A 27388-nucleotide genomic window follows, 5' to 3' on the forward strand; every position below is an offset into this window, starting at 1 on the left:
CAAAACACTGGTTTCCAAATTAATTACTTATAAAGCAGAAAAACAAGAAAACCTCACTCTCTTAACCTAAACATCAAGGATTCTGTTGTCTCATTTGAAAGCCAGAGACGGACCCACTTTGGGACTGGCTCAGGAGACTGCTTCTCTTCACTTCTTAGGAATGAAAGGACAACTTCAGAGTGTGGTCCTGCATCGGCCTGGCCAATAATGAGTTTCCTTCTGGCTTCCATGATTATTAACAGATGTGCCATGAATCACTATTTAGAAGGTGCCCCATCGCAAACCCATGGGTGACCACTAGAGGGGGGCAAAACACCAGAATGATAGTCAGGAGTTCCCAGGACGCATTCATTGTTTTGAGGAACGCTCACTCCAACCAAGACCTTCCTGTGTCTGAAGCGAGTGGGTGGTTCCATCAATCATTACTTCCACCTCAAACACCTGCCCTCACGAGTCAGCCAGGTGCTAAGCCTTCCCAGACCCCAACTCAGCTGAATGCAGTACCCTGTACGGTCTCTGTGCTGCTAATGATGGAATGTGGGGGCTCCTCCTTCTGGTCCTCAGCAGCTTGTGAGCTGAATGGACGTGCAATGTGGAAGCTCAAAGCCAGGTTTCGCCTGGGGCGACTGGACTGGACTGGGGCTCTCCAAGGACACAGAACTGATGTTCCTGAAAAGACAAACATGCACAAAGAGTAAGCCCCCGGGAACGGATACCTCATGTGCTCACCAACACACTTGGTAACACATCCTCACACAAGTCAAACGCCAGTTCCGGAGGCAGGCAGGGGCCCCTTGGCGCCACTTCCCACATACATCCCCCGGGAGATCTTGTATAAAGTCCCCAAACTCAAACATCTCTCATCCCTCAATGCGCACAGCCCCCCACAGGAGCCTGAATAACACGCCAGCCTTCCTCACTTTGTTAACTGCAATGAAGAAATGTAAAAAATATGTCCCCTTGAGAGGAATCCAAACTTTTAAATGTTAAGATTCTGAAACAGTCTCCTCTTCTAAAGGATCTTTGTTGATGCCTTTACTTTCCTTTTTTTGTCTGAAACTGTCAGTTTGTTTGTTTTTTAATTAGTGTATTTAAAAAATGAAAAGTAGCAAGGGATCTCTTCTACCTCAGGAAGGGGCCTCACACCCTCACGTTTGCTGTAACCTGCTCAGCACAGTGGAAACCCGTCATTTGATGCTGGCGTCCCCAGCCCGGCTGACAGATGCCACAAACACATGTGGACACCTCCACTGTACCTGGCAGGAATCAATCCTCACTACAGCCCCTCAGGACAGTGTCACGCACCAACTCCAGGACCACCAGCCTGGGGACGGGCATCAGTTTGTGCTTCATGGCCAATGCTTTTCAAGGATACAGGTCAGACATGCAAGACCCTCCGTGTGGAAGTCTAGACCTTGCTGAACTGTGCCTGACAGCATGTCCAGAAATAACCTTATGGTTTTAAAATCAACGTACCAACTTCCACATGCCTACAAGGTATACGAAGTTGACTTTTCTTTAGCTTATTCCTGGATTTATAAATAACATGGCCTTAGCCATTACCTCTATGTGGAATACCTTACAAACATCTATCCTAACTCAAAAAATATTCAATTTCCAAACAGTCTACATTTTTAATTCTCTGTGCCTAATCTCAGTGTTTACCCATAGAGCTAAGAAAAAAAAAAAAAAGAGCAAAACAAACAAAAAGCCTGGGGTATCTCTTTCTTCTGGAAGTAAAGGGTATTTGGTTACAGGGCTGCTCTGCACCAGGCCAGGGGAGCTGAAGTCCCTGAGCTCCCAGCCAGCCCCACCCCAGGCAGAGAGCCCATGTGAGCTCTTCCCACCAGGGACAGCACTCCTGGACACATTGGAGACATCAGCAGGTTTCCCACCAAAGGTGGGCCCTCTGCCTTAAAGCAGTTAGACTTCAGGGACAAAACCAGTGAGAGCGGCATAAAGAAGAGATGTCGGAGGGACGTCAGACCCAAGTTCACTTCAGGATGGGACCTGGATTTAAATTCTCCATGAAACACTGTGATCCAGACAGACTGACAGGAGTGTGAGCGTCGGAGCCACTAAAATGAGGATGAAGGAGGTCCTCCAGAAGAGAAGAGGAGAAAGCTCAGCAAACACTGAAAGCTTTTAGACATTCTTTCATCTAATATTCCTCTTACCCGCTTCCACCTGGCAACCACTCCTTCTACCTGGCCAAAGGGAAGGGCAGAGGTGCCGTCTTCCCAAGTCTTCTTCCAGTAGTGACATGTAGGTAGCACTTACCATGGCCCCTATTCCCTCCAGGCACGTGGGCCTCCCCCGTCCACTCCCTTGTCCCTGCCTACCTTCGAGCTGGTCTCCTACACAACGTTCTCTCCAATCCATCCCTTAAATTTCTACACATTCATCTTCTGACACCAATTCCATCTTTCTTCCCCAATTCTGGAGGATTTATTCCTGAATGCAACCTTGTCAACTCTAAGTGCTTCGGGATGGTATTCCAGGCCCTCCACCAACCCACCCCACAAACCAATAGGATTCTACCTCCTCCCAGAAGCCCCAACCCAGGTTTGCTGACATCCTTCAAACACCTTGTGCCCCTACCTGTATGGTAACCAGCACCGGGGTGCCTCTACCCTTCTCTCCATACACCATTCAAGCTCGGTCTTGAGACATAGGGAGCACTTTGACCCCCCGCCCCAAACATTAGATATCACACCCTCAAGAAGAGATGCTGGTTTTCCTCACTGGTGAATTTATTTGGAGTCAAGTATTCTTGATCCACTCCATTTGCATAAAAGCAGAATTTACTGAATTAATCTTTTGTTATTGGTTTATTAATCCTCACCTGAAGATATTTTTTCCATTGATTTTTAGAGAGAGTGGAAGGGAAGGAGGGAGTGGGAGAGGGATAGAGACAGAGACACTGATGTGAGAGAGACATCAACTGGCTGCTTTCTGCATGCACCCCGACCAGGGCCGAGGGTGAAACATGCAACCCAGGTACATGCCCTTGACTGGGAATTGAACCCGAAACCCTTCTGTCCACAGACTGACGATCCAACCACTGAGCCATATTGGCCAGGGCAATCTTTTTTTAATCCTCATTCAAGGACATGCTTAGAGAGAGTGCACACAACATTGATCAGTTGCTTTCTGTACGAGCCCGACGGGAACAAACCCAGGTATGTGCCCTAATCAGGAATCCAACCGGCAACCTTTTAGTGTACAGGACGACACTCAACCACTTGAGCCACTCCGGCCGGGCTTACCATTTATCCTCACTTCCTGTCCGGCCTTGCTCTGCTAACAGAGTCCTTTCCTTGCCATCTACCTTTTGGTCCTCAGAAAAGAACAGGTTGCATTCACCCATTGCCTCTCAGCTAAAACCTTCCCTCCCAAGGAAAACCAGAAATCAGAGAAAATCGAAAAATTCAGAGGCTAACGGCTCTTAGTATTTTGAGATCTCCATAACTACCTGTTCTAAACCTGCCCTCAGATTAGTGTGTGTGTGTGTGTCGGGGGGTGGGGGGGGGGGGGGGGGCAGAAGGCAGGGAGGGTAATGCCGTTTGATATATGGCTGGCATACTTTTTTTTACATTTCCATTCTTACATGTATAAATATTTTAATCAAGTACACATCTTAGAGATCATTCCAAATCATTACATAAGCTGCTTATTCTTTTTAACAAACACAAAATGTTCTACTATAATGGGTACTAGTGCTCCATTTATGAATGTTTAAACTGCTTCCGGTCTTGTACCGTTAAAAATAATGTTCCAGCCCTAGCCAGTTTGGTTCGGTGGGTAGAGCATCAGCCTGTGGACCGAAGGGCAGCAGGTTCGATTCGGGTCAAGGGCACATGCCTCAGTTGCAGGCTCGATCCTTGGCACCGGTCAGGGTGCATGTAGAAGGCAACCAACCAATTGATGTGTCTCTCTCACATCGATGTTTCTCTCTCTCTCTCTCTCCCTCCTTTCCACTCTCTCAAATCAATGGGAAAATGTCCTGAGGTGAGGATTAACAACAAAAAATGTTAAAAAAAATAATAATAATGCTCCAAAGTGTTATCTACTGCATGCTACCCTTCATGGAAGAAAGACTGGATACAGGAAAATATCTATGTTTCCACTCATCTGTGCAAAAGAAACACAGGAAGGATAAACTACAAACGAATGAGATTGTGTGTATCCCTTTCCTAGGGCTGTGTAACCAAATGCCACAAACTGGGTGGACGAATACAACAGAAATGCATTCTCTCACAGTGGTGGGGGCCAGAAAGCCGAAATAAAGGTGTGGGCAGGGCTGACTCCTTCTGGAGGCTCTGAAGGAGCGTTTGTCCACACCCCTCTCCCAAGCTTCGGGTGTTGCCCACAATCCTTGGTGCTCCTGGCTTGTAAGTGCATCATTCCAACCTCTGCCTCTGTCATCACACAGCCCGCTCTTCCCTGTGGGCATATCCTGTGTCCAAATTTACCTCTTCTTTGTTTTTTGTTTTTTTGGTTAATCTTCACCTGAGGATATTTTCCCATTGATTTTGTTTTTGTTTTTTATTTATCCATTGATTTTTATAGAGAGTGGAAGGGAGGGGGAGAGACACAGAGAGAGAGAAACATCCATGTGAGAGACACACATCAACACATTGATCAGTTGCCTCCCACATGAGCCCTGACCGTGGCTGAGGTTCAAGTCTGCAACTAAGGTATGTGCCCTTGTCCGGAATCGAACCTGTGGGGACCCTTCAGTCCGCGGCCGATGCTCTATCCACCCCAGTAGCAATGGGCACACCTGGCACCAGGGAGAGCGACCATCCTGGAACTGCCCACCTGAAAGTTGTATCTCCCAGGAAGCACCTTCATCCTGGGCAAACCAGGGTGGGCAGGCACCCTCCCTGGCACCAGATCTTGGTTTGTAAATACCACTGTCGGCTGAACGGAATCAGGACCACTGGAAAACACGCAAGATAAGCCTGGAATACCTTGGGGTGCCAGACAGTGAAGAAGAACTCAGAAGAGATGGGGCATGCCAGAAGGACACAGGCGCCAACAGGAAGGTGTGCCCAACAGCAAAACATAGGACAACCTGGGCAACAAAATAATGAAAGTAATGGGCTGCAGACTGACAAAGAAAGAAAGTACCTGTTGGTCCATACTTAAATAAATAATAAATAAATGGGAGGGGCGGAGAAAGGACTTCTTCCTTACAGTAGACCTGCAATTAATATATGTATAAGGAATGATGGAATAGACATCACCATTAAGCAAGCATAGTAATAAGTTGTGACAGGTATAAATTATTAGTGGATATTTAAAGGTCCACCAGAAACAGAATATTTGCATAATCTCAAACTATGCCCCACAAGATACTTATTGATTTTAAAGAGACAAACCAGTTTTCCGTGGAGAAAGTAGCAAATACCCCTTAACTAAGTGATCACAATGACCATCATCAGGAATGAAATGAGTCAACATCCTGCAACTCCTGGTGTGGTGAGCGGGCATGGCCTTCCTTATGTCAAGTTCTTGCCAAAAATGTATCTCAATCTAATGACAAGAAAACATCAGACAAACCCAAATTATGGGACCTCCTATAGAATAAATGGTCAAAGGCACCAAGGTCCTGAAGGACAAACACAGACTGAGGAACCATCACAGACTGGAGGGGACTGAAGAAACATGACTAAGTGCAATGTAGATTCCTGGACCAAAATAAGGAAATCAATGGGAACACTGGCTAACGTAAAAAAGAAAATGGGCAGATAACCTAATAGTACTGTTTAACGTTATTTCACTTGTCAATAGTTGTACCACAGTTATGCAAGATACTAATGTCAGGGGAAACTAGGTGAAGAGAGAGGGAATCGTGAGAACTATTTGTATAACATTTCTGTGAAGTAGGAGATTAACTCAAAATAAAATGTTTCACAATAAACAAGAGTGATTTAGAAATATTCTTATACATGTGTCATTTCATTTATGCATGAGTTTACATCTTAGTATACATCTAGTCCAAGGTTATGTCTAGTTTAAAATATGGTCAATGCTGCCAAGTCACCCTCTAGAGAGGCTGTATCAACTTACATTCACACGAGCAACATATGAGAGTGTGTATCACCCCAAATTCCTGCCAACACAGTGTTACTATGAAACTTTTGGATCTCTGTCTATCAGTCAGGTAAAAATTTTATTGCATTTACATTTATCTTATTATGAGCAATATTGAGCATCTATCCATATTTTAAAATAGTTTTTGTTAATGAACTGTTAATATCCTCTGATCATTTTTCTACCATATTTTCTATCTTTTGCTTATTGATTTGTAAGAGCTCTTTACACACAAGGTGTCCCAAAAAATGTATATACCCTTTGACAGCTGATAACTCACTTAATTTTCACTCTTTTGCAGGTTTAACTGATTTGAAATAATGGGTGAAACCAGAGTAAGCTTTGAACAAAGAAAATTTAGCCACTATACTTTTTTATGGGGATACATAAAATATAGTTTATGTACAAAACTGGCAATAGTTGCCCAGCAATAATTAACCAGCAATAATTAAGGACACACACATACCAAACAAAATGATTCTCGATGTTTGCAATTCCATTGCTTGGCATTATCAGCAGTGCCTGCTCCATCAGTTTGAAAATAGACACTGACGCCAAAACCGGTTTGGCTCAGTGGATAGAGCATCGGTCTGCGGACTGAAGGGTCCCAGGTTCGATTCCAGTCAAGGGCATGTACCTTGGTTATGGGCACATCCCCAATAGGGGGTGTGCAGGAGGCAGCTGATCGATGTTTCTCTCTCATTGATGTTTCTAACTCTCTGTCCCTCTCCCTTCCTCTCTGTAAAAAATTAATAAAATATTAAAAAAAAAAAGAAAAAGAAAATAGACACTGACAAAAACATTACTCATTTCTGTAGATTCTTTAACATTCTGAAAATGAAATGTATGTTAAAACACTGACTTTATAATCATTCAAAGTGTGTATACATTTTTGGGGACACCCTATATTAAGGAAATTAGTCTTGTTTGTAAAGGCCTTTGCCACTCCAATATTAAACAATTTTCTCTTGTTTCATTTTCCCTATATCTTTTGTTTTTCCTCCACTTAGTACTCAGAATACTTTTTAAAAAATAAATATTTTCATTGATTTCAGAGAGGCAGAGGGATAGAGAGATAGAAACATCAATGATGAGAAAGAATCATTGATCAGCTGCCTCCTGCCTGCAACCCAGGCATGTGCCCTTGGCCAGAATCGAACCTGGGACCCTTCAGTCTGCAGGTCGATGCTCTATCCACTGAGCCAAACCAGCTGCAGTGGTCGGCAAACCGCGGCTCTCGAGCCACATGAGGCTCTTTGGCCCCTTGAGTGTGGCTCTTCCACAAAATATCACGTGCCGGCGCTCACGTACAGTGCGATTGAAACTTCATAGCCCATGCACAGAAGTCAGTTTTCGGCTCTCAAAAGAAATTTCAATCGTTGTCCTGTTGATATTTGGCTCTGTTGACTAATGAGTTTGCCGACCACTGAGCTAGGGCAGTACTCAGAATACTTTTAAAAGTATTTAATATGTTGTTTATAATAGATTATAGTTTGGGAAAGGGAAAAAAATACGCAATCTATATTTCCAACCAGGATTTGAAGACTTTTCAACATCATTCCAAGATTAGATTAATCAAGAGCACTATTAAGAACAGGTTTGATTTCAGGTTAACTGAACTTTCTACAATGTCTTTAACTGAACTTTCTACAATGTCTTTAAGAATAAACCAATGATGCAATAAGCCTGCCTGAGCCAGATACAAACACACTCTGTGCACAATATCTGTCTTCATGTTTCCTCTACACCCTATGAGAAAACCACAAACCTCAGTGTCAGGCTACAATGTCACAATGTTAAACTATTCCGTGGTTTGGGGTTACACAAAATGGGAAGCACCAATAATTTGAATTTCACAAAACACACACACACACACACACACACACACACACACACACACACAGACATACACACACATCTGCTGGTGCTCATGCTCTTTCCTCTACCTGCAACCACCTCCCATCTTTCCACCTGAACTGCTTCAGGGCCCAGTGTGAGGCCTCTCTTCCATCAAGTCTCCTGTCCCCGGAGTTCACAATAACCTCTCCCTACTATAAATTCAGAGCACTTATTTTCTGTGCTGCTTATTTAAAATTTCTGTTATAAGCCAGCTTATGGTATTTCTTCTACTATTAACTTTTTGTTAATGTATAGCTTATGTTACCAAATTAACAAGCTTATATTTCTTAGTATCAAACCTTTTCAAGGCAAGAACATCCACATTTTTGGGGGAAGCCAAAGCATCTAGTAGGAAAGCAGCTCTTTTTACAATCATTAAATGTTTTATCAGCATAAACATCACTGTGCTCAAGCAGAAGAATACTAGGTCAGCCAACAGACAGTGTTAGTGGTCCTACAAAGCCATTTTTTTTTTTTTTTTTTTACTAGTAAGCAGCAATTAAAAATTCAACTGCCTATAGGAACCGCCAAATGAGTCAAAGCACAATGAGGTTCTGGCAGGTGCAGCTCAGTTGGTTGAGCATCATCCCATGCACCAAGAGGTTGCCGGTTCAATTCCCAGTCAGGGCACATGCCTGGGTTGTGGGCTCACCCCAGGAGACAGCCAATCAATGGTTCTCTCTCTCTCTGTCTCTCCTCTTTCTTCCCCCCTCTCTCTAAAATCAATAAAAACAAGAATGAGTATTTCTTTTGCTTTTTAAAAAGATCACCATCTATCAGCCATAGTCCTTACTATGATGTTGTTTCATAACTGCATCTTAAGTTATGCACTTTAAAAAAATGTTTTTATTGATTTCAGAGAGGAAGAGAGGAGGAGAGAGGAATAGAAACATCAATGATGAGAGCGAATCATCATATATATGTCATATATGTTTTTAAAAAAGTATACACACTTTAACAGCTGATAGCTCACTTTTGAAAATGAAATGTATTTTAATAAACAATCCTATCCAATAAAAGAGTAATATGCAGATTGACCATCACTCCACCACACAATATGGCTGCCCCCATGTGGTCAAAGATCCTGCCCCCATGTGGACACAAGATGGCCACCACAAGATGGGCAGCAGGGGAGGGCAGTTGGGAGGTACTAGGCCTGCAAGGGAGGGCAGTTGAGGGGGACCAGGCCTGCAAGGGAGGGCAGTTGGAGGCGATCAACCCTGCAAGGGAGGGCAGTTAGGGGTGACCAGGCCAGCAGAGGAGGGAAGTTGGGGGCAAACAGGCTGGCATGGGAGTGGTTAGGGGTGATCAGGCTGGCAGGCAGAAGCGGTTAGGGGCAATCAGGAAGGCAGGCAGGCGAGCAGTTGGGAGCCAGCAGTCCTGGATTGTGAGAGGGATGTCTGACTGCCCGTTTAGGCCCGATCCCACTGGCAGTCGGACATCCCTCGAGGGGTCCCAGATTGGAGAGGGTGCAGGCTGGGCTGAGGGACACCCCCACCCCCATGCACGAATTTCATGCACCGGGCCTCTAGTGCCTTTATAATTATTCAAAGTATGTGTATACAGTTTTTGGGACCATATGTATATATGTGTGTGTGTGTGTGTGTGTGTGTTTGTGTGTATATGTATATATATACATATATATGTGTGTGTGTGTGTGTGTGTGTGTATATATAATTTTTTTAAAGAGTAGTTTATTGATTTCTAGAGAGGAAGGGTGAGGGAGAGAGAAACATCTATGTGAGAGTGCAACATCAATCAGCTGCCTTCTGCACACCCGACACCAGGGATTGAGCCTGCAACCTTGCATGTGCCCCTGATCAAATCAGCAACCTCCTGGTACATGGGACAATGCCCAACCAACTGAGCCACATTGGCCAGGACTATATATATATATTTTTTTTTTAATATGATTTTATTGATTTTAGAGAGAGACAGTGAGAAGCATCAATGTGAGAGAGAAACATCAATTGGCTGACTCCTGCATGCACCCCAACTGAAACCAAACCTGCAACCAACCCAGGCATGTACCCTAAACAGGAATCAAACCAGCTACCCTCTGGTACACAGGACGTTCAACCAACTGAGCCACACCAGCCAGGGCTATGTCCTATATTTTGACCATTCAGCGGTGGCCCTCTCTTTGTTACTTGTTTTGTTTCTTTGTATTCAGGGAGTTGATGTTTCTTGACAGGATGTACGTATAAGTATAAGTATAAGTATAAGTATAAGTATAAGTATAAGTATTAGTATACCTTAGTAGAAAATTATTCACACAAGCCCTGAAACATAATACAGTGAAAATGTTTGAGCATACCAGTGGTAAGAACTTAAGACATTTTTGAGGGAATACAAATCTTTATTTGATACATAAGTGGAAAGTGAAGTGCTTTAAGTGTAGAGTATTGATATTCTTAAAACAAATCTTACTGAAGTAATTGCTGAACTTAAGAAAGAAAATGTTTGGAGAAAGTTCAGATGCATAAATAAATGGAAAAACAAATCGATGTTTCTCTCCCTTCCTCTCTCTAAAATCAATTTTTAAAAAAAGAGAAGGTATAGCTAAAAAAAGCATTAGATAAACTTATATAGAATTCAAAAAAAATTTACTTGATCCAAAAGAAAGCAAGAAAGGAAGAAGAGAGGGAGAAAATGAAAAGGGACAAATAAAATGGTAGAGATAAATTCAACTATATCAATAGTTACATTTTATGTTAATAGACTAATTGCCGATTATAAGGCAAGGATTGTCAGAACTGATAAAGCAAGACCTAATTATATATACTGTCTACAAAACAATTACTTTAAATGCAAAAGCATAGGTACTCTGAAAGTAAATGGATAGAAAAGATATCCCATATAAAAAGTACACATAAGAAGGCCGGAGTGATTATATTAATAGCAGATAAAGGAGACTTCAAAATAAAAAGTATTACAGAAAAAAAGGATATTTCAGGATGAAAACAAATACAATTCATCAGGAAAACTAAATCACAAATGTATCTGCCTAATAACAGAACTTCAAAATATATGAAGTTAAAACTGAAAGAATTAAAAAAAAACAACGAAGCCCTAGCCGGTTTGGCTTAGTGGATAGAGCATCCCAGGTTCGGTTCTGGTCAAGGGCACATGCCTGGGTTGTAAGCTCGATCCCCAATAGGGAGCATGCAGGTGGCAGCCAATCAATAATTCTCTCTCATCACTGATGTTCCTATTTCTCTCTCCTCTCCCTTCTTCTCTGAAATCAATAAAAAAATATTAAAACAAAACAAAACAAAAATAAAGACAAGTTTATGTGGAATCTAATGAACAAAATAATCTGATGAACAAAATAGATCCAGAGGCACAGAAGCATTGAACAGACTGTTGAATCTCAGAGGAAAGACAGGGTGGGTGGGTGGGAAGAGATTAACCAAAGAACTTGTATGCATATATGCATAACTCATGGATACAGACAATAGTGTGATGAAGGCTTTGGGTGGGAGGTGGGTGTGGGTTAGATGGGGTCAATGGGGGAAGAAAAGGGGACATATGTAATACTTTCAACAATAAAGATTAAAAATAAAAAAAAACAATTCCACAGTCATAGTTGGAGATTTTAATATCCCTCTCTCAGCAAAAAATAGAACTAGATCAAAAAATAAAATAAATCAAGACACAGATCATCTGAACTGTGTGAAACACTCTGACTTAATCGATATTTATAGAATACTATACTCAACTGCAAAATACAGTTCTTGAAAAAGAATACATTTTTTGAAGTGTACATGGTACATTCACTAGTAGATCATAAAATGGGCTACAAGTCTCAATAAATTTAGGTCTGAAATCATAAGAGTAAGCTCTTCGATACAACAGAATTAAGTCAGAATCTTATCTAATAAAAAGGTAATATGCAAATTGACCATCACTCTAACACAAGATGGCTACCCCCATGTGGTCAAAGATGGCCGCCACAAAATGGCCGGCAGGGGAGGGCAGTTGTGGGCGATCAGACCATCAGGGGAGGGCAGTTAGGGGTGACCAGGCCTACAGGGGAGGACAGTTGGGGGGGACCAGGCCTGCAGGGGAGGGCAGTTGGGGGCAACCAGGGAGCTTCACAGATAAGAAAAAGCTAAAGGAGTTCATCACCACCAAACCAGTATTATATAAAATGCTGAAGGGTATTCTCTAAGAAGAGGAAGAAGAGAAAAAGGTAAAGATAAAAATTATGAACAACAGCCCTAGCTGGTTTGGCTCAGTGGATAGAGCGTCAGCCTGCGGACTGAAGGGTCCCAGGTTTGATTCTGGTCAAGGGCACGTGGCTGGGTTGCAGGCTTGATCCCCAGTTGGGGGCGTTAACATCTCATCATTGATGTTCCTATCTCTCTCTCCTTCCCCTTCCTCTCTGAAATCAATAAAAGTATATTCTTAAAAAGTGCAAATGTGAAAGTCTCCATGGAGAGTCGCCATGGTTTCCTGTTTCAATAGTGCTTGGACAGAACCCAGCACCATCCCTGCCAGCCACCCAGAACCAGCCTTCTGCCACCTTCTCACAGCATCCTCGCACCACTGCAAGGCCCCACCGCTGCGCCAGTGCTGCACAGCCGCTCCTCAGGTGCTGCCACGAGGACTGTTTGCACCTCGCAGGTGCGCCAGAACTACACCAGGACTCAGAGGCCATCAACCGCCAGATCAACCTGGAGCTCAATGCTTCCTACGTCTACCTGTCCGTGTCTTATTACTTTGACTGCGATGATGTGGCTTTGAAGAACTTTGCCAAATATTTTCTTCACCAATCTCATGAAGAGAGGGAACAAGCTGAGAAACTGATGAACCTGCAGAACCAACAAGGTGGCTGAACCTTCCTTCATGATATCAAAAAATCAGGCTGTGACGGCGAGAATGGACAGAATGCAGTGGAGTGTGGGTTACACTTGGAAAAAAGTATGAATCAGTCACTACTGGACTTGCACAAACTGGCCACTGACAAAAATGACCCTCATTTGGCCTTCGCTGGTTTAGCACAGTACATAGAGTGTTGGCCTGTGGACTGAAGGGTCCCAGGTTCGATTCTGGTCAAGAGCACATGCCTGGTTGTGGGCTCAACTTCCAGTAGGGGGTGTGCACGAGGCAGCCAATCAATGAGTCTCTCTCATCATTGATGTTTCTATTTCTCACTCCCTCTCCCTTACTCTCTAAAGTCAATAAAAATATATATTTTAAAAAATGACCCTCATTTGTGTGGCTTCATTGAGACTCACTACCTGAATGAGGTGAAAATCTATCAAAGAATTGGGTGACTATGTAACCACCTTGGTTGGGGGCCCCTGAAACTGGCAAAGTGTCTCTTTGACAAGCACACTCTGAGACAGTGATGAGAGCTAACCTTAGGAAGGCTTCCCATAGCCACAGGGGTGACTTCCCTGGTTACCAAAGCAGTGCAGTAGGTCCTCGGGTTACATCGGAGATCCGTTCCTACGGCACGACATAACGCGATTTTCACCGTAAGTCGGAACCCACCTACATAAGCACCTGCTTCACTCACATGGAGCACATACACAGCAGTAATGAAGTGAAACAGTAAAAAAATTTAAAAGAAAGATAACAATTCCTGACCTTTACTTGTGGTAAATAAATAATAAAAAACATAAAACACACATGTACATACGTCGAAATGACGGAACTTTTTTTTTAAAATATATATTTTATTGATTTTTTTACAGAGAGGAAGGGGGAGGGATAGAGAGCCAGAAATATCGGATGAGAGACATCGATCAGCTGCCTCCTGCATACCCCCTACCGGGGATGTGCCCGCAACCAAGGTACATGCCCTTGACCGGAATCGAACCTGGGACCCTTCAGTCCGCAGGCCAACGCTCTATCCACTGAGCCAAATCAGTCAGGGCGGACCTTTTTTTTAAAAAGTAAATAAATGGGAGATGGCGACGTAACCATGTACGTGGAGTCCAACGAAACCCGAGGACTGCCTGTACGTGCATGTTGGAGTTACCTTTACTTTTTCTATAACTTGTACCAAATAATCCACTTATGTCTTTCATTTGTAACATTCCTTCAAACAAAGTAATTTGGTCCTCCTCTCCCCCACAAAAGAAGAAGAAATGGCCCAACCAGCATGGCTGTGGTTGAGCGTCGATCTAAGAACCAGGAGGTCACAGTTCGATTCCCAGTCAGGGGACATGCAGGAGGCAGTCGATCAATGATTCTCTTCCATCACTAATGTTTCTATCTCTCCCTTCCTCTCTGAAATCAATAAAAATATAAGCAAAAAACAAAAGAAAATATTACCCAATTACAAAACACACTAAAAAATTTACTAGACACATAAAACACATTTACAAAGGGATATAGAAAGCTAGGGGAAATGTCCTGGAATAGGAAAAGTAAATATTTAAAGATGTCAATCTCTTAGTCTATATTTTTAACATAATCCTAATGAAAACGCAAACAAGATTTTTCTTAAGCTATTCAAACTAATTCTAAAATTCCTTTGGAAATATAAGTGTGTATAAACAGCCAAGAAATTTTTTTAAAATGTGAGGCAATACTATTATTAAATATTAAAGCACATTAATTTAAAGTGACAGTATTAAAATTAATTTTCCCTCTCACTTATTAAATCAAAATGAATTCCAGAACGACTTATAATGAAAATAAAAGCTAGAAGTGCTGGAATAAAACAAGATATTTTAAAAATAGCTTTATTGAGATACAATTCACCTATAGTGTACAATCAATGGTTTTTAGTATATTTACAAAGTTGTATAATCATCACCAATATCTAATTTTTTATCAGAACATTTTTAATCACCCCAGGAAGTAACCCCATACCCATTCTCCCTGTATCTGCCCTCCCTCCCCCTCCCCGCTCCCGGCCCCAGCTCCTGGCAACGACTTTTTCTCTCTATGGATTTACCTGTTCTAGATGTTTCACATAAATGAAGTCATACTGTACAAGGTCTTTTGTGTCTGGATCTTCTCCCTTAACATGTTTTCAAGGTGCATCCACATTGTACCACTTAGCATACCGCATTCCTTTTTAATGGCTGAATAATGGTCCATTATATGAATAGACCACAATGTTTTCCCATTCATCAGTTGATGGACAACTGGGTTGTTTCCATTTCTTTTTTTTTTTTTTTGGCTACTATGAACAATGCTGCTATTAATATGTACAAGTTTCTGTGTAAACATACATTTTAAATTTTCTTGGGTATATACCTAGAAATAGAAGCAGTGGGTCAAATGTAACTGTATGTAACTGTCTGAGGAACTGCCAGACTGTTTTCTAAGTGCTACACCATTTTACATTCCTGCCAGCAGTGTATGAGGGTTCCAACTTCTCCACATCCTCAACCAACACTGGTTATTGCCTATGTTTTGGGTTGTTTTTTATTTTTATTTTTTTTGTTATTTTTTTGTTTTGTTTTGTTTTTTTTTTGTTTTTTTTAATATTTTTATTGACTTTGAGAGAGGAAGGGAGAGGGAGAAACACTGATTGGCCACCTCCTGCACAACCCCCCACTAGGAATTGAGCACCCAACCCAGACATGTGCCCTGACCCGGAATTAAAATGTCAACCTTTCAGTGCACAAGACAACACCCAACCAACTGAGCCACACCGGCCAAGGCTTATGTTTTTTATTATAGCCACCTGAGTGAATGTGAAGTGATGTCTCACTGTGGTTTTGATTTGCATTTCCCTACCTAACAGCTAATAATGTTGATCACCTTAGAGATCTTTTTCTTTAATGATTCAAGGTAAGGAAATTCTTCCTAAACAAGGCACATAACCCGCCCTGCTGGCGTGGCTCAGTGGTTGAGCGTTGACCTCTGAACCAAGAAGTTGCTGGTTCAATTCTTAGAGCACATGCCTGGGTTGTGGGCTCAATCCCCAGTAGGAGGCATGCAAGACATAGCAAATCTATATTTCTATCTCTATCCTTCTCCCTTCCTCTCTCTCTAAAAATCAACAAAAACATATTTTTAAAAATACGTAACAACCCAAGAACCATAAATTTATGGTCCACATAAAAATGTAATATATTTTAAAAGTTCTCATTACAAGAAATCACAGGGGAAAAATGTAACTATGTGAGGTGATGGATGTTAACTAAACTTATTGTGATCATTTTGTAATATATACAAATATTGAATCATTGTTATATATCTGAAACTAATATAATGTATGTCAGTTATAGCTCAATTAAAATTTTTAAAATGTTTTAAAATTAAAACACTAACAATAACCAAAACCGGTTTGGCTCAGTGGATAGAGCGTCGGCCTGCGGACTGGGGGGTCCCAGGTTCGATTCCGGTCCAGGGCATGTACCTTGGTTGCGGGCACATCCCCAGTGGGGGTGTGCAAGAGGCAGCTGATTGATGATTCTCTCTCATCGATGTTTCTAACTCTCTATCCCTCTCTCTTCCTCTCTGTAAAAAATCAATAAAATATATTTTTAAAAAATAAATAAATAAAAAATAAAAAACTAACAATAACCAAAGTACCAAAAAAAATTATGTTAATATGCAAACACACTGGGGGGGGATCTGAAACACATGGCAGGGGGCTAGTTTCCTTAATATATAGCAAGATCACTTATACATCTATAAGAAAAAGGCCAACAGCCAAAACCAGTTTGGCTCAGTGGATAGAGCGTCGGCCTGTGGACTGAAAGATCCCAGGTTCGATTCCGGTCAAGGGCATGTACCTTGGTTGCGGACACATCCCCGGTAGGGGGTGTGCAGGAGGCAGCTGATCGATGTTTCTAACTCTCTATCCCTCTCCTTTCCTCTCTGTAAAAAAAAAATCAATAAAATATATTTTTAAAAAGAAAGAAAAAGAAAAAGGCCAATAGCACAAGAGTAAAAGGGCAATTCATACAAAAAAAAATGGGACATAAAAGCTTTGAATCATAGAAAAAAATGTTTTACCACATTCATAACTAAAGAAATGCATTTTAAAATAAGGTAGTCTGACAAAGATTTTAAAATATTGTTATGCTAGCACTGAACATGGTGAACGTGAGAAAAACTACTGGCAGTGCTGTGATTTTGGCATTTTCTAAGCAAGAGTCAGTATCTGTGGGATGTACTTCTATGTTCTGGGCTGTGGTTGAACTGACTCTTCTTGGTCAAGAACACTTTCTGCCGAAACCGGTTTGGCTCAGTGGATAGAGCGTCGGCCTGCGGACTGGGAGGTCCCGGGTTCAATTCCGGTCCAGGGCATGTACCTTGGTTGCGGGCACGTCCCCAGTGGGGAGTGTGCAGGAGGCAGCTGATCGATGTTTCTCTCTCATCGATGTTTCTAACTCTCTATCCTTCCTCTCTGTAAAAACTCAATAAAATAAAAAATAAAAAATAAAAAATAACACTTTCTGCATTCTGACACAGTGACACAGTGTCTCTGGGAATTGGTTGTCCTGTAACCAATATAACTGAGAAGGGATAGGAGTTGAATTACCTTGTCCCAAAGTGTGGGATTTCGCCTATGGAGTGATTTTTTATTTAGCTCTCCACTGTACCATCATACACAAAGTAGTCACTGGAAAAATTCCTTTAATGTGTTTTGTTCCCAGCTCATCCTTTTTAGATACCACTTGAAGCACCACTGACAATAGTCTTACAAAGTCCGAAAAAGACCTTCCCTCTGCCAATTCTGATCTTTCCTGGAACTTAACCAACATTTGCCCATTTGGATTGCCTGGGGTTCCATACTTCCAATACCCCTCAACGAAGCCATTCCATCAGTCACTTCTATTTAAAAGGCCTCATTCTTTAGTCTATGAGAGTACAAATGTGGCTGTGTTCTAGGATATTCTGTGGCAATCTTTTTGTTTGTTTTTTTTTGTACTTGTGGCAATCTTGATAAGTCTGTTGTTTAGCATCTTAAATTTAGTTTTGAAACCAATCATTATAAATTTTGGAACTTTTCTATTCCACCTTCTGAGAGGCCATCTAGAATAACTTCTAGATGGGTTGGGATAGTACTTAATGCTTCATATGTTGTTAAAAAGTATTCTTTTTTTAGCAAAGTAGCATATTCTCTTATGATTAAAAAGATATCTGTATATAATTTTTATGTGGAGGTGATTTTACAAACAAAACATGCTGTGTCTCCCTCCCCCCTAAACCCCCAAAAAAGCCTGGAAACAACCTAAATGTCCATCAGGAGAGGTGCCCACACAGTGGAATACTAGTGCTCTGTGCATCAATGTGAAACAAACCCCAAGGAAGTATAAGAAGCCCTGCTGGCCTGGCCGGTGTGGCTCAGTGGTTGAGTGTCAATCTATGAACCAGGAGGTCACAGTTCAATTCCCGGTCAGGGCACATGCCTAGATTGCGGGCTCGATCCCCAGTGGGGAGCGTGCAGGAGGCAGCCGATCCATGATTCCCTCTCATCATTGATGTTTCTCTTTCCCTTTCCCTTCCTGTCTGAAATCAATAAAAATATATTTTAAAAAAAAGAAGCCCTACTTGTGTGGCTCAGTTGGTTGAGCATTGTCCCTGCACCAAGAGGTTCCCAATTCGATTCCTGGTCAGGGCACATGCCTGGGTTACAGGGCTCCATCCCCAGTGGGGGGCGTGCAGGAGGCAACTGATCGATGGTTTTCTCTCACTGATGTTTCTCTCACTCTCCCTCTTCCTTCCTCTCTCTCCCTAAAAGAAAAAACAACAACAACACACAAAAACATAACAAAAACACAGAAAGGATTTTTCTCAAAAAAATCCTATAAAGTAAGCTTTAACTTTAACTTAATACCTAGTCTTGCCCTGGCCAGTGTGGCTCAGTTGGTTGGAGCATTGTCCCATACACCAAAAGGTTGTGGGTTTGATTCCCAGTCAGATCACATACTAAGGTTGCAGGTCTGGTCCCTGGTTGGGGTGCATGCAGGAGGCAACCAATCAATATTTCACTCTCACATCGATGTCTGTCTCTTTCTCTCTCTCTAAAAATCAAATCAATCAATCAAGTCTTACTGGTGCCCAAATCTCAACCTGTGAAGTCAGAGACACTCAAATGAATGTGGCACACTACTTACTTGACTCCTCTGAAAAGTGGCCTCGGCACTGGCCCTGGCCTCCTTGCTGTCCCTGCACTGTGCAGCTGGGATCCACACGGGCTGCTCTCTCTGCTTGAAATTCTCTTCCCAGACACCTTCACCTCCTTCCAGGCTTCGCTTAAATGCCACCTTCCATGGAGACCCTCCCTGATCACCCTATTTCTAGTGGGAACCCCTTCTGCTTTGATTTCTTCATACAACTTCACATAACGTTCACACAGCATTTACTTGTCTGCATCCAACCCATCTGTGCCGAGGGTCAGGATGTTTCCGTTTTGTCCCCAGGACATCCCACAGCACCCACCAGAGCAGTGTCAGACACACAGTAGGCACCACAGATGTTTGTGATAATGAACAGATATTGCTACACTATGTAGAAGTTCCAGTAACCTCTGACCATCTCATGTCCTTGCCTTCTCCCCCAAAATAATGCTAATCAGAACAGGCCCTTGATAAACGTGATTATTTGCTCAGAAGTTACAGCCATATAAAGTGTTTCACAGACCACAGGTTAAGATTGATGACCCAATGAATATGAAATCAATTCAGTGGGTTAAACAAAAATATTTTTAATGAAATAAAAGCAGTATAAGAATGCCTAGCATAATAAGGTTACTTACAAAACTCTTTCAGCTAAGTATGTATGCATATTTGTATATACATTTACTTGTATAGCAGGTCATGATGTGAATACATTTCTTACAGGAAGTTCATGACCAAAAGTTTGAAATTAACTAATCTAATTTCAGCCAACACATTTCTAAGTTTAAAGATTCAGGCTCTGTAAAATATATTTTTAAAATAAGTTTATTTTGTAAATTTAAAATTCTGTAAACTGAAGGTACTTCCAGATCAGTGAGAAGCAGAATTAATGCTCTTCCACAAAGTATAAATACTATATTAGAAAAACAGTAGTACTTTAGAATGTAGACTCTAGCTTTTCCCCCAGAACACCTCCAATTAATTTACTATAGTTTCTTAATATTTCAATCGCATTTCTTGGTTATATGGCTGCTAAATAACAGCTACGCTTTTCAAATTAGTTACACCCATGACTCAGCTACACCTATTCAATTTAACTGATCTATGGGCCTCCACCTGGTTGAAAAGCAGGTGGCGATAAGCTCCTCCCCCAATAGACACTGGCTCTCCAAGCCATAACTTTCATGGTCTGTAATTCTTAGTAGCTTTAGCAGAAATAACTAGCCATACCAGAAATAAACATCCTGAAGTTTATCTTTACTAAATGCTATAAAACTTCTTTGTGGACTAAGCCAACAGCAGCATCCTAGGAAAAGGTGAGTCTTCCATATCAAGACTGAGCAGGATGGGGTTTAAGAAAAATTCTAGTTGGCCACTGAGGGCACCAAAATGCAATTTAAGAACATCCTCTCAGACTCTGAACCTAAAGCATTTCACTTTGAGCGAGAATTTAATACATTTCATTGATCCTGAATCAGGGCTGTGGCCTGAGACTGCTAACCATAGTGACAGTCTCCTTTACGGAAATCACCTCTGCATGTTTATGACCTGGTGCTTGATATTTGGGAGAGAGAAATAAGTTTATTTTCCTACACTGTTTTCTCATCAACCTAATTCCCCCCCGCCCCCTTCCTTCAAGCTGCATTCCCTCTCTTCTTGCCCAGGGGTAGCAAAAACAGTTGGAGATTCTATTCTAGGCAGCCAATCAATGATTCTCTCTCATCACTGATGTTTCTCCCTCTCTCCCCCTCTCTGAAATCAATATATATATAAAAGAATAAAAGTACTAAATGGGAGGTTGTGGCCTGACAGAGTCCAGATGGGGTTCATTTCGGGAAATAAACTTGCAATACTTGAGCCCTCGAACAAAAGGGAAAACCTCACTCTTCTGACCTTTCTGGTGCTTGGAGTGACTCTTCAACCTTTACAACTCTCAGTTCCAAGGCAGAAAGTTCCCGTTTACACAGATCGGAAAAAGCTTTAAGACATTAACTAGAGCACCAACCAGTTCCACCGTGGCTACCTCGTGATCTCATTCTGGCAAAGTCAAACTTGAGAACAAGAGATTAGGAATCAGGGCTCAGGGGCTGTAGTGGTCATGGTAATTAACCAGACACATGAAATGACCAACCCACTAGCCTATCCACTTTACAACTTAATACATTTGCTTTTGAAGACTGAATCTGCTGATTTTTCAGGGTTTAGGGTTGTAGCTCTTTAACGTGGAGTTTTCTCACCCTGGCCGGTACTGCTAGGTGGTTAGAGCATTGGCCTGCACACCAAAGGGTTGTGAGTTCAATTCCCAGTCAAAGACACATACCTGGGCTGCAGGTTTATGCTCGGCCCTGGTCAGGGTGTGTGTAGAAGGTAATCAATTGATGTGTCTCTCTTACATCAGTGTTTCTCTCCTTCTTTCTTTTCCTCTCTCTTTGCCTTTCTCTCTCCTCCACTCCTTCCCTCAGTCCCTTCCACTTTCTCTAAAAATCAATGGGAAAAATATATATATCCTTGGGTAAGGATTAACAAAAAAAAAAAAAAAAAAGGGAGCTTTCTCATCTGTCCACGGGCAAATCAATTATTTCTGATACTTTTTGGACCTCCAGTGAAAGGTTTGACAGCAGTTTATACTTTTAGTACCAACATTTCATTTTCAAGATAGAGGAACCCTGTCCAGAGTACGCCAGATATTCAAGGTCACTCTGAGCATAGAAATCCTAATCAGAGTGTTCAAGGCTAATTTACTATCCACCAGTGCAAAAGCAAGGATGCAACAATCTATACACTGCACAGACGTACCCTTCTATATAACCCAAAAGACACTGGCAGAAATAACTAGCCATACCAGAAATAAACATCCTGTCTCTATTTTGGCAAGAAGTCGCTTTTGTCTAAGTATAAAGTATGTTACTGACCAGCCAGTATGGGGCTGTGTCGTGGGGAAGAGGTATTACTGACCAGCTGGTATTGCCTGTTTTTGCTAGGATGGCTCCTGTGTTTGCTACTGTATTAGCAAAGACTGCTTTACTAGACTGCTTTGTCTAATGGCTCCTTAGTAGCAATAGCTACGTGGGCTGCAATAAAGACTCTCTTATATGCCTACAACTCCATCCAATACACAGCATCCAAGAAGGTCCAGCCCCTGTCAGAGAGACTCAGACCCTACAGCTAGCGTAGTAGAGCAGGATCAGGAGTAAGTACTCCCACAATTACTGCACTGAGAAGGTCCAGGCGAAACTCACTCCCCAACACCAGGTAACCCAGGTTTTGATATCCCTACTCCCTATAATGAATGTACATTTCACTGGTGGGAATTTAATTACTTGTTGGTTATAATACTGTTAGTTCCCAACTACCAGTCAACTGAAGATTCTCAGGGGAAGGACATTATCTGTAATCAGCCACCTGGTCCTGAAAGTGTAGTAAGTCAGGTGTGTGTGGACCTCAGTGATTACAGCTGGGTTCTCCAAATACCGGCCCAAGTCTGGCACTGTGACTATCGTGATGATAACAGAAAGATGTGATCCCTTCCCACAAGTTTACATCTAACAAATGAGAAAGAACAATTTTTAGCCTCATTCACTCTCATTCCCACATACTCCTAGCTCAGTGGTCGGCAAACTCATTAGTCAACAGAGCCAAATATCAACAGTACAATGATTGACATTTCTTTTGAGAGCCAAATTTTTTAAACTTAAACTTCTTCTAACACCACTTCTCCAAAATAGACTCGCCCAGGCCGTGGTATTTTGTGGAAGAGCCACACTCAAGGGGCCAAAGAGCCGCATGTGGCTCACGAGCCGCAGTTTGCCGACCACGGTCCTAGCTTCTTGTCAAACCAAATTATTCAGAGGCACCTCCTTTCCCTGCACCTGATATTTTCAAGACTTGGCCCATATGTCCTCTCTTCTGTAAAACTTAGTCAAACAATCAACCATGGCCACACATGCCTCCACTGTGTACATTGCCTGGAAGCCACGTGCTCCCACTAACCTATGACCTTGTCAGCAGGCTAACATCTTTGACATCTCAGAAGGCATTCAAAATATATTTGTTGATAAACTAGTTAATGAGCAAAAATGAAAAACAAAAAGTCCACAAGCTAAGACTCTATTCTACACCTCAGAGATATTCTAAGGGTGAGAAGCACTGGGATAATGGTGACATGAGGTCAGTCCTATATGTAAAAACCAAATGCATGCTAAAATTTGGCAACTTTCTCAGGAAAAGAGGAAAAAATACAGGAGAATTCTGAATTTTCTGTATAGGTAAATTCTCTTATAACCATACTAGATGCCTGGTGCACAAAATTTGTGCACTTGGGAGGGTGGGGGTCCCTCAGCCCGGCCTGCACCCTCTCAGTCTAGGAGCCCTCGGGGGACTTCTGTGACCCCGGCTTCTGGCTGAGTGGCGATCCCTCTATAGAGCACACTGACCACCAGGGGGTAGCTCCTGCATTGAGCGTCTGCTCCCTGATGGTCAGTGCGCATCATAGTGACCAGTAGTTCCACCATTTAGTCGATTTGCATATTGGCCTTTTATTATATAGGATTCTCCTCCTCCCCCCTCCCCCATTATTTAAGAGATATTCTTGGCTAAATTCACTCATCACTCAATCTATTCAAACAACTATACCTTCACATTTACCCACACAGGTGACAATGTCAAGGGCATCTACAATACAGACGGCTTCCAAGAACAAAATCTGTATCGTAGACTCAAGCAAAAGAATGCTTGAACCACTGCAATAGTAGTTGCAGGAGAGGACACAGATTATTAAGAGAAAGAGATGAAAAAACAGAACAAAATTTGGCTGTGCTGAAAACTGACATATCTTCAAAATGGAGGTGACACTACATGATACAAGGAATAAATTACAAACACAGGAGAAACATCTTAAAACATGAACAATAAAGAGAAAAAAATATGTTAACCTCCAGAGAAAGGGGGAGGGGAGGAGTCAGGGAAAAACACACACAAGTAACTACTAAACCAACACGAATCAAATTGATATGACTGCTCATCTGTAACAATGGTGCTAGAAGACAATAGAGCAGTATCATCACTGTGAAGGAAAATTATTTTGACCTGGAATGCAATACACAGACAAACTGATATCCAAGTATGAGGACAAAATAAAAATCTTTTTAGACAAGGTGGGGCTTAGAAAACTTACAACCTACAGACTTTATTCTGCAAAACTAACACAAGGATATACTCTGATTAAACAGGAAATACATCCAAAAAAGGGAAAACGTTGGATACAAGCAATACCGATAAAACTTAGAGTCGGCTCATATGCTAATGCATGTTATTTTTAAGTCATGGTTAGCCCTAGCCGGTTTGGCTCAGTGGATAGAGCGTCGGCCTATGAACTGAAAGGTCCCAGGTTCAATTCAGGTCAAGGGCACATGCCCGGGTTGTGGGCTCAATCCCCAGTTGCAGGAGGCAGCCTATCCATGATTCTCTCTCATCGTGGATGTTTCTATCTCACTCCCCGTTCCTTACTCTCTGAAATCAATAAAAATATATTTTTTAAAAACCCACAAATGTATTATTAAAAAAATAAATAAATAAAAGTCATGGTTAGCCGAAACAGGTTTGGCTTAGTGGATAGAGCATCGGCCTACGGACTGAAGGGTCCTGGGTTTGATTCTGGTCAAGGTCATGTACCTTGGTTGCGGGCACATCCCCAGTGGGGGGTGTGCAGGAGGCAGCTGATGAATGTTTCTCTCTCATTGATGTTTCTGACTATCTCTCTCCCTTCCTCTCTGTAAAAAATCAATAAAATATATATATTTTTAAAAAGTCATGGTTAAATAGACTACACCAAAATTTAAAACTCGGTTAACAGAAGAAATTGTGAAAGATATGAAAAGGAGATTCATAGAAGATACACAAATGAAGACATTCTTGCTCACTAGTATCCATTCAAGTGTAAATTAGATGAGAAATAATCCATTGATTTGGAAAGATGTAATATCTGGTGTTGGAGAAGATACCTTGTTATAGGAAGGCTCATTTCCTGCTAATGGGAATACAAAATGATTAAGTCTTTATGGACAACAATTTGGCAATATCGGCCAACATTTCAAATTTGCCCAGGCTCTGAATCATCAATTCTAAAACTCTAATTCTGTAATTCTAAAGGAATACCATACATGTGCACAAAGATTTATTTTTTATTTTATTTTTTTTTTTTTTTATTTTTGAGTGATTTTTATTTTTGCTCTTAGGTAAGAGGGTTGCTTCCTGATACTTGCCATTTTCTTTTTTTTTTTTTCTTTTTTTTTTTCTTTTTTTTGTGCACAAAGATTTAAATAGTGCCAATACTACACAGAATTGTAATAACAAACACACAGAAAAAAAAATTCCCGGAAATCATCTTAATAACGTCCATTAATAGGATAATATTAAGTAAACGATAATTTGTCCTTAATATTGGAAAGTCGTAGACGGTGCATACTTACAAAAATATGTGTAAGCCATGCTGGGAGCTTTAAAACAAAAATTCTGTAGCCCTGACCAGTGTGGCTTGGTTGGGCGTCCTCCCAAGCACCCAAAGGTTGCTGGCTCCATTCTGGTCAGGGCACAAGCCAGGGTTGCTGGCTCGATCCCCAGTGGGGGGCGTGCAGGAGGCAGCCAATGGATGCTTCTCTCTCATTGATATTTCTCTCTCTCTCTCCCCGTCCCTTACACCCTCTAAAATCAACCAAAACTTTTTTTTTAAATCCGTAGCACAATGTATATGTGGTTTAGACGTTTTTACGTAAAAATGATTAGACAAGTCTACTTATATGTGTGCAATGGTGCAGGGCCTGGAAGGAAAGCCAACGCGTTCACCGTGGTTAGTTCCGAGTGAGGAGCAGAGATTACGGTCATCCTTTCCTTCAGCACCTACAATCCCAGGCCCTCGGGAAAGGCGGCCAACAACTCCAGTCCGCCGGCTGCGCGAGGGCCCGGGGTGCCAGCTCTCAGTTGGGTTCGCCGCCGTGTACCGTGCAGGGCGGAGTGGCACTCGGGTATCGACTGAACGAGGGAGCAAGTGGTTAACGCATCCCTCGTGTGTAAAAGTTGGATGCCGGGAGGAAGAAAAGCGCAACTAAGGGACTGAAGTGACCACGCTGGTGAAGTCCGTTCCCAGCACACACTCGTCCTCGGATTTCACTCCCCGGAACTGCCTTCGGCTCCCGAACGAGGAACCCAAGGGCCCCTCGCCTCACCCCGGCACACGGAGAAGCCCCTGCTGTAGTCAAGCAGGCCGGGCTCAAAGGCGTTACCGCCTGGGGACGCCGCACAGTCCGGGGACGCCGCGCAGCCCGGAGCGCCGCGGAGCCAGGAGGAACCCAACACCGAGCGCTGGGCGAATGAATCTGTCTCCCATGCCGCGCGAGGGGTGCCGTCCTCGCGCCTCTCACGGAGGGCGAAACGGTCTCGGAGCCCCCGTGCATCCCGTCCCGCCCGCCGGCCCGGTTGCCCTCACCTCCCGGCGTGGCCGCCAGCGCCGCCGCACGCAGGCGGCGTCCCCACAGCAGCAGAGTCCGCAGCTCCCGCGCCATGTCTGTCCAACCTAGCTGCGCGCGCAGGGACCAAGGCCTTCCTCTGGCGCCGTGCGATGACGTCACGGACCGCGCCGGGGGGCCAGTGCGCAGCGTGCGCCGGCGGTTGGCCCGGGATTCCGAGGGACGCGCGGGACAGTCCGGCCTGGGGGCGGGACCTCCGTGACCTTGCGTCGTGTTGTCAAGGGCGACGGGCCGAGCGCGGAGCTCTCTCGGGCCCTCCCCAGCCAGCTGGGCCTCAGTTTGAGCATCCCTAAAATGGGGCAGACGATGCCCCTCTCCGGAGGGTTTGAAAGGACGGCACCGGGGCGGAAACAGTTAACGGCTCTGGAGTCAGCAAGTGCCCGGCGATTTACAAAGTCAGTCTCCTCAAACCTATGCGGGCCACATACCTAAAAGAAGTGAAAGGGAGAATTTTAGGCTTGATTTGTCTACATCGAGACATGAACTCAGGAGCCCAGCCCCACCAGCAAAACTGGGCTATTCTTTCATTCCATTTCTCTCACCCTGTGGAGGTAAGAGCCTGGTTGGGGATTCAGACCAACTCCCTTTCTCACAGAGTTCCAAGCCAGGTAAAACACGGATTCCCTGGCACCACCTGAAGTGGGGCCCAGGCGGCTCCCCAAATGATTTCAGGCACACCAAAGACTCACTGCCAAAAATATATGTATATATTTTTTCGTGAAAGAGTAAAATTGCCTTTCTCCTTAAAACAAACAAACAAAAAACAAACAAACAAAAAAGGACTCACTGCCACAATCAAATAATTGTACAAAGACGGCTGTT

At 42.8% G+C, this 27388-nt stretch overlaps 1 protein-coding gene and 1 pseudogene across 1 annotated transcript in view; one reads left to right on the forward strand and one right to left on the reverse strand.

Moving 5' to 3' along the window:
• TRAP1 (TNF receptor associated protein 1) overlaps positions 1–26623 on the reverse strand; it is a 52399-nt gene extending 25776 nt beyond the window's left edge. The window contains exons 1-2 of the mRNA XM_054714668.1: positions 26527–26623; positions 505–669 (exon numbers count right to left, since the gene is read on the reverse strand). Coding sequence (XP_054570643.1) covers positions 505–669; positions 26527–26602 — 241 coding nt within the window. The 5' untranslated portion in view covers positions 26603–26623. The remainder of the gene's footprint in view (positions 1–504; positions 670–26526) is intronic.
• Positions 5437–13358, forward strand: LOC129148652 (ferritin heavy chain-like; annotated as a pseudogene).
• Positions 26624–27388: the final 765 nt, after the last annotated feature.

This window comes from Eptesicus fuscus, chromosome 4, assembly GCF_027574615.1.
Source record: "Eptesicus fuscus isolate TK198812 chromosome 4, DD_ASM_mEF_20220401, whole genome shotgun sequence".
Taxonomy (NCBI): Eukaryota; Metazoa; Chordata; class Mammalia; order Chiroptera; family Vespertilionidae; genus Eptesicus; species Eptesicus fuscus.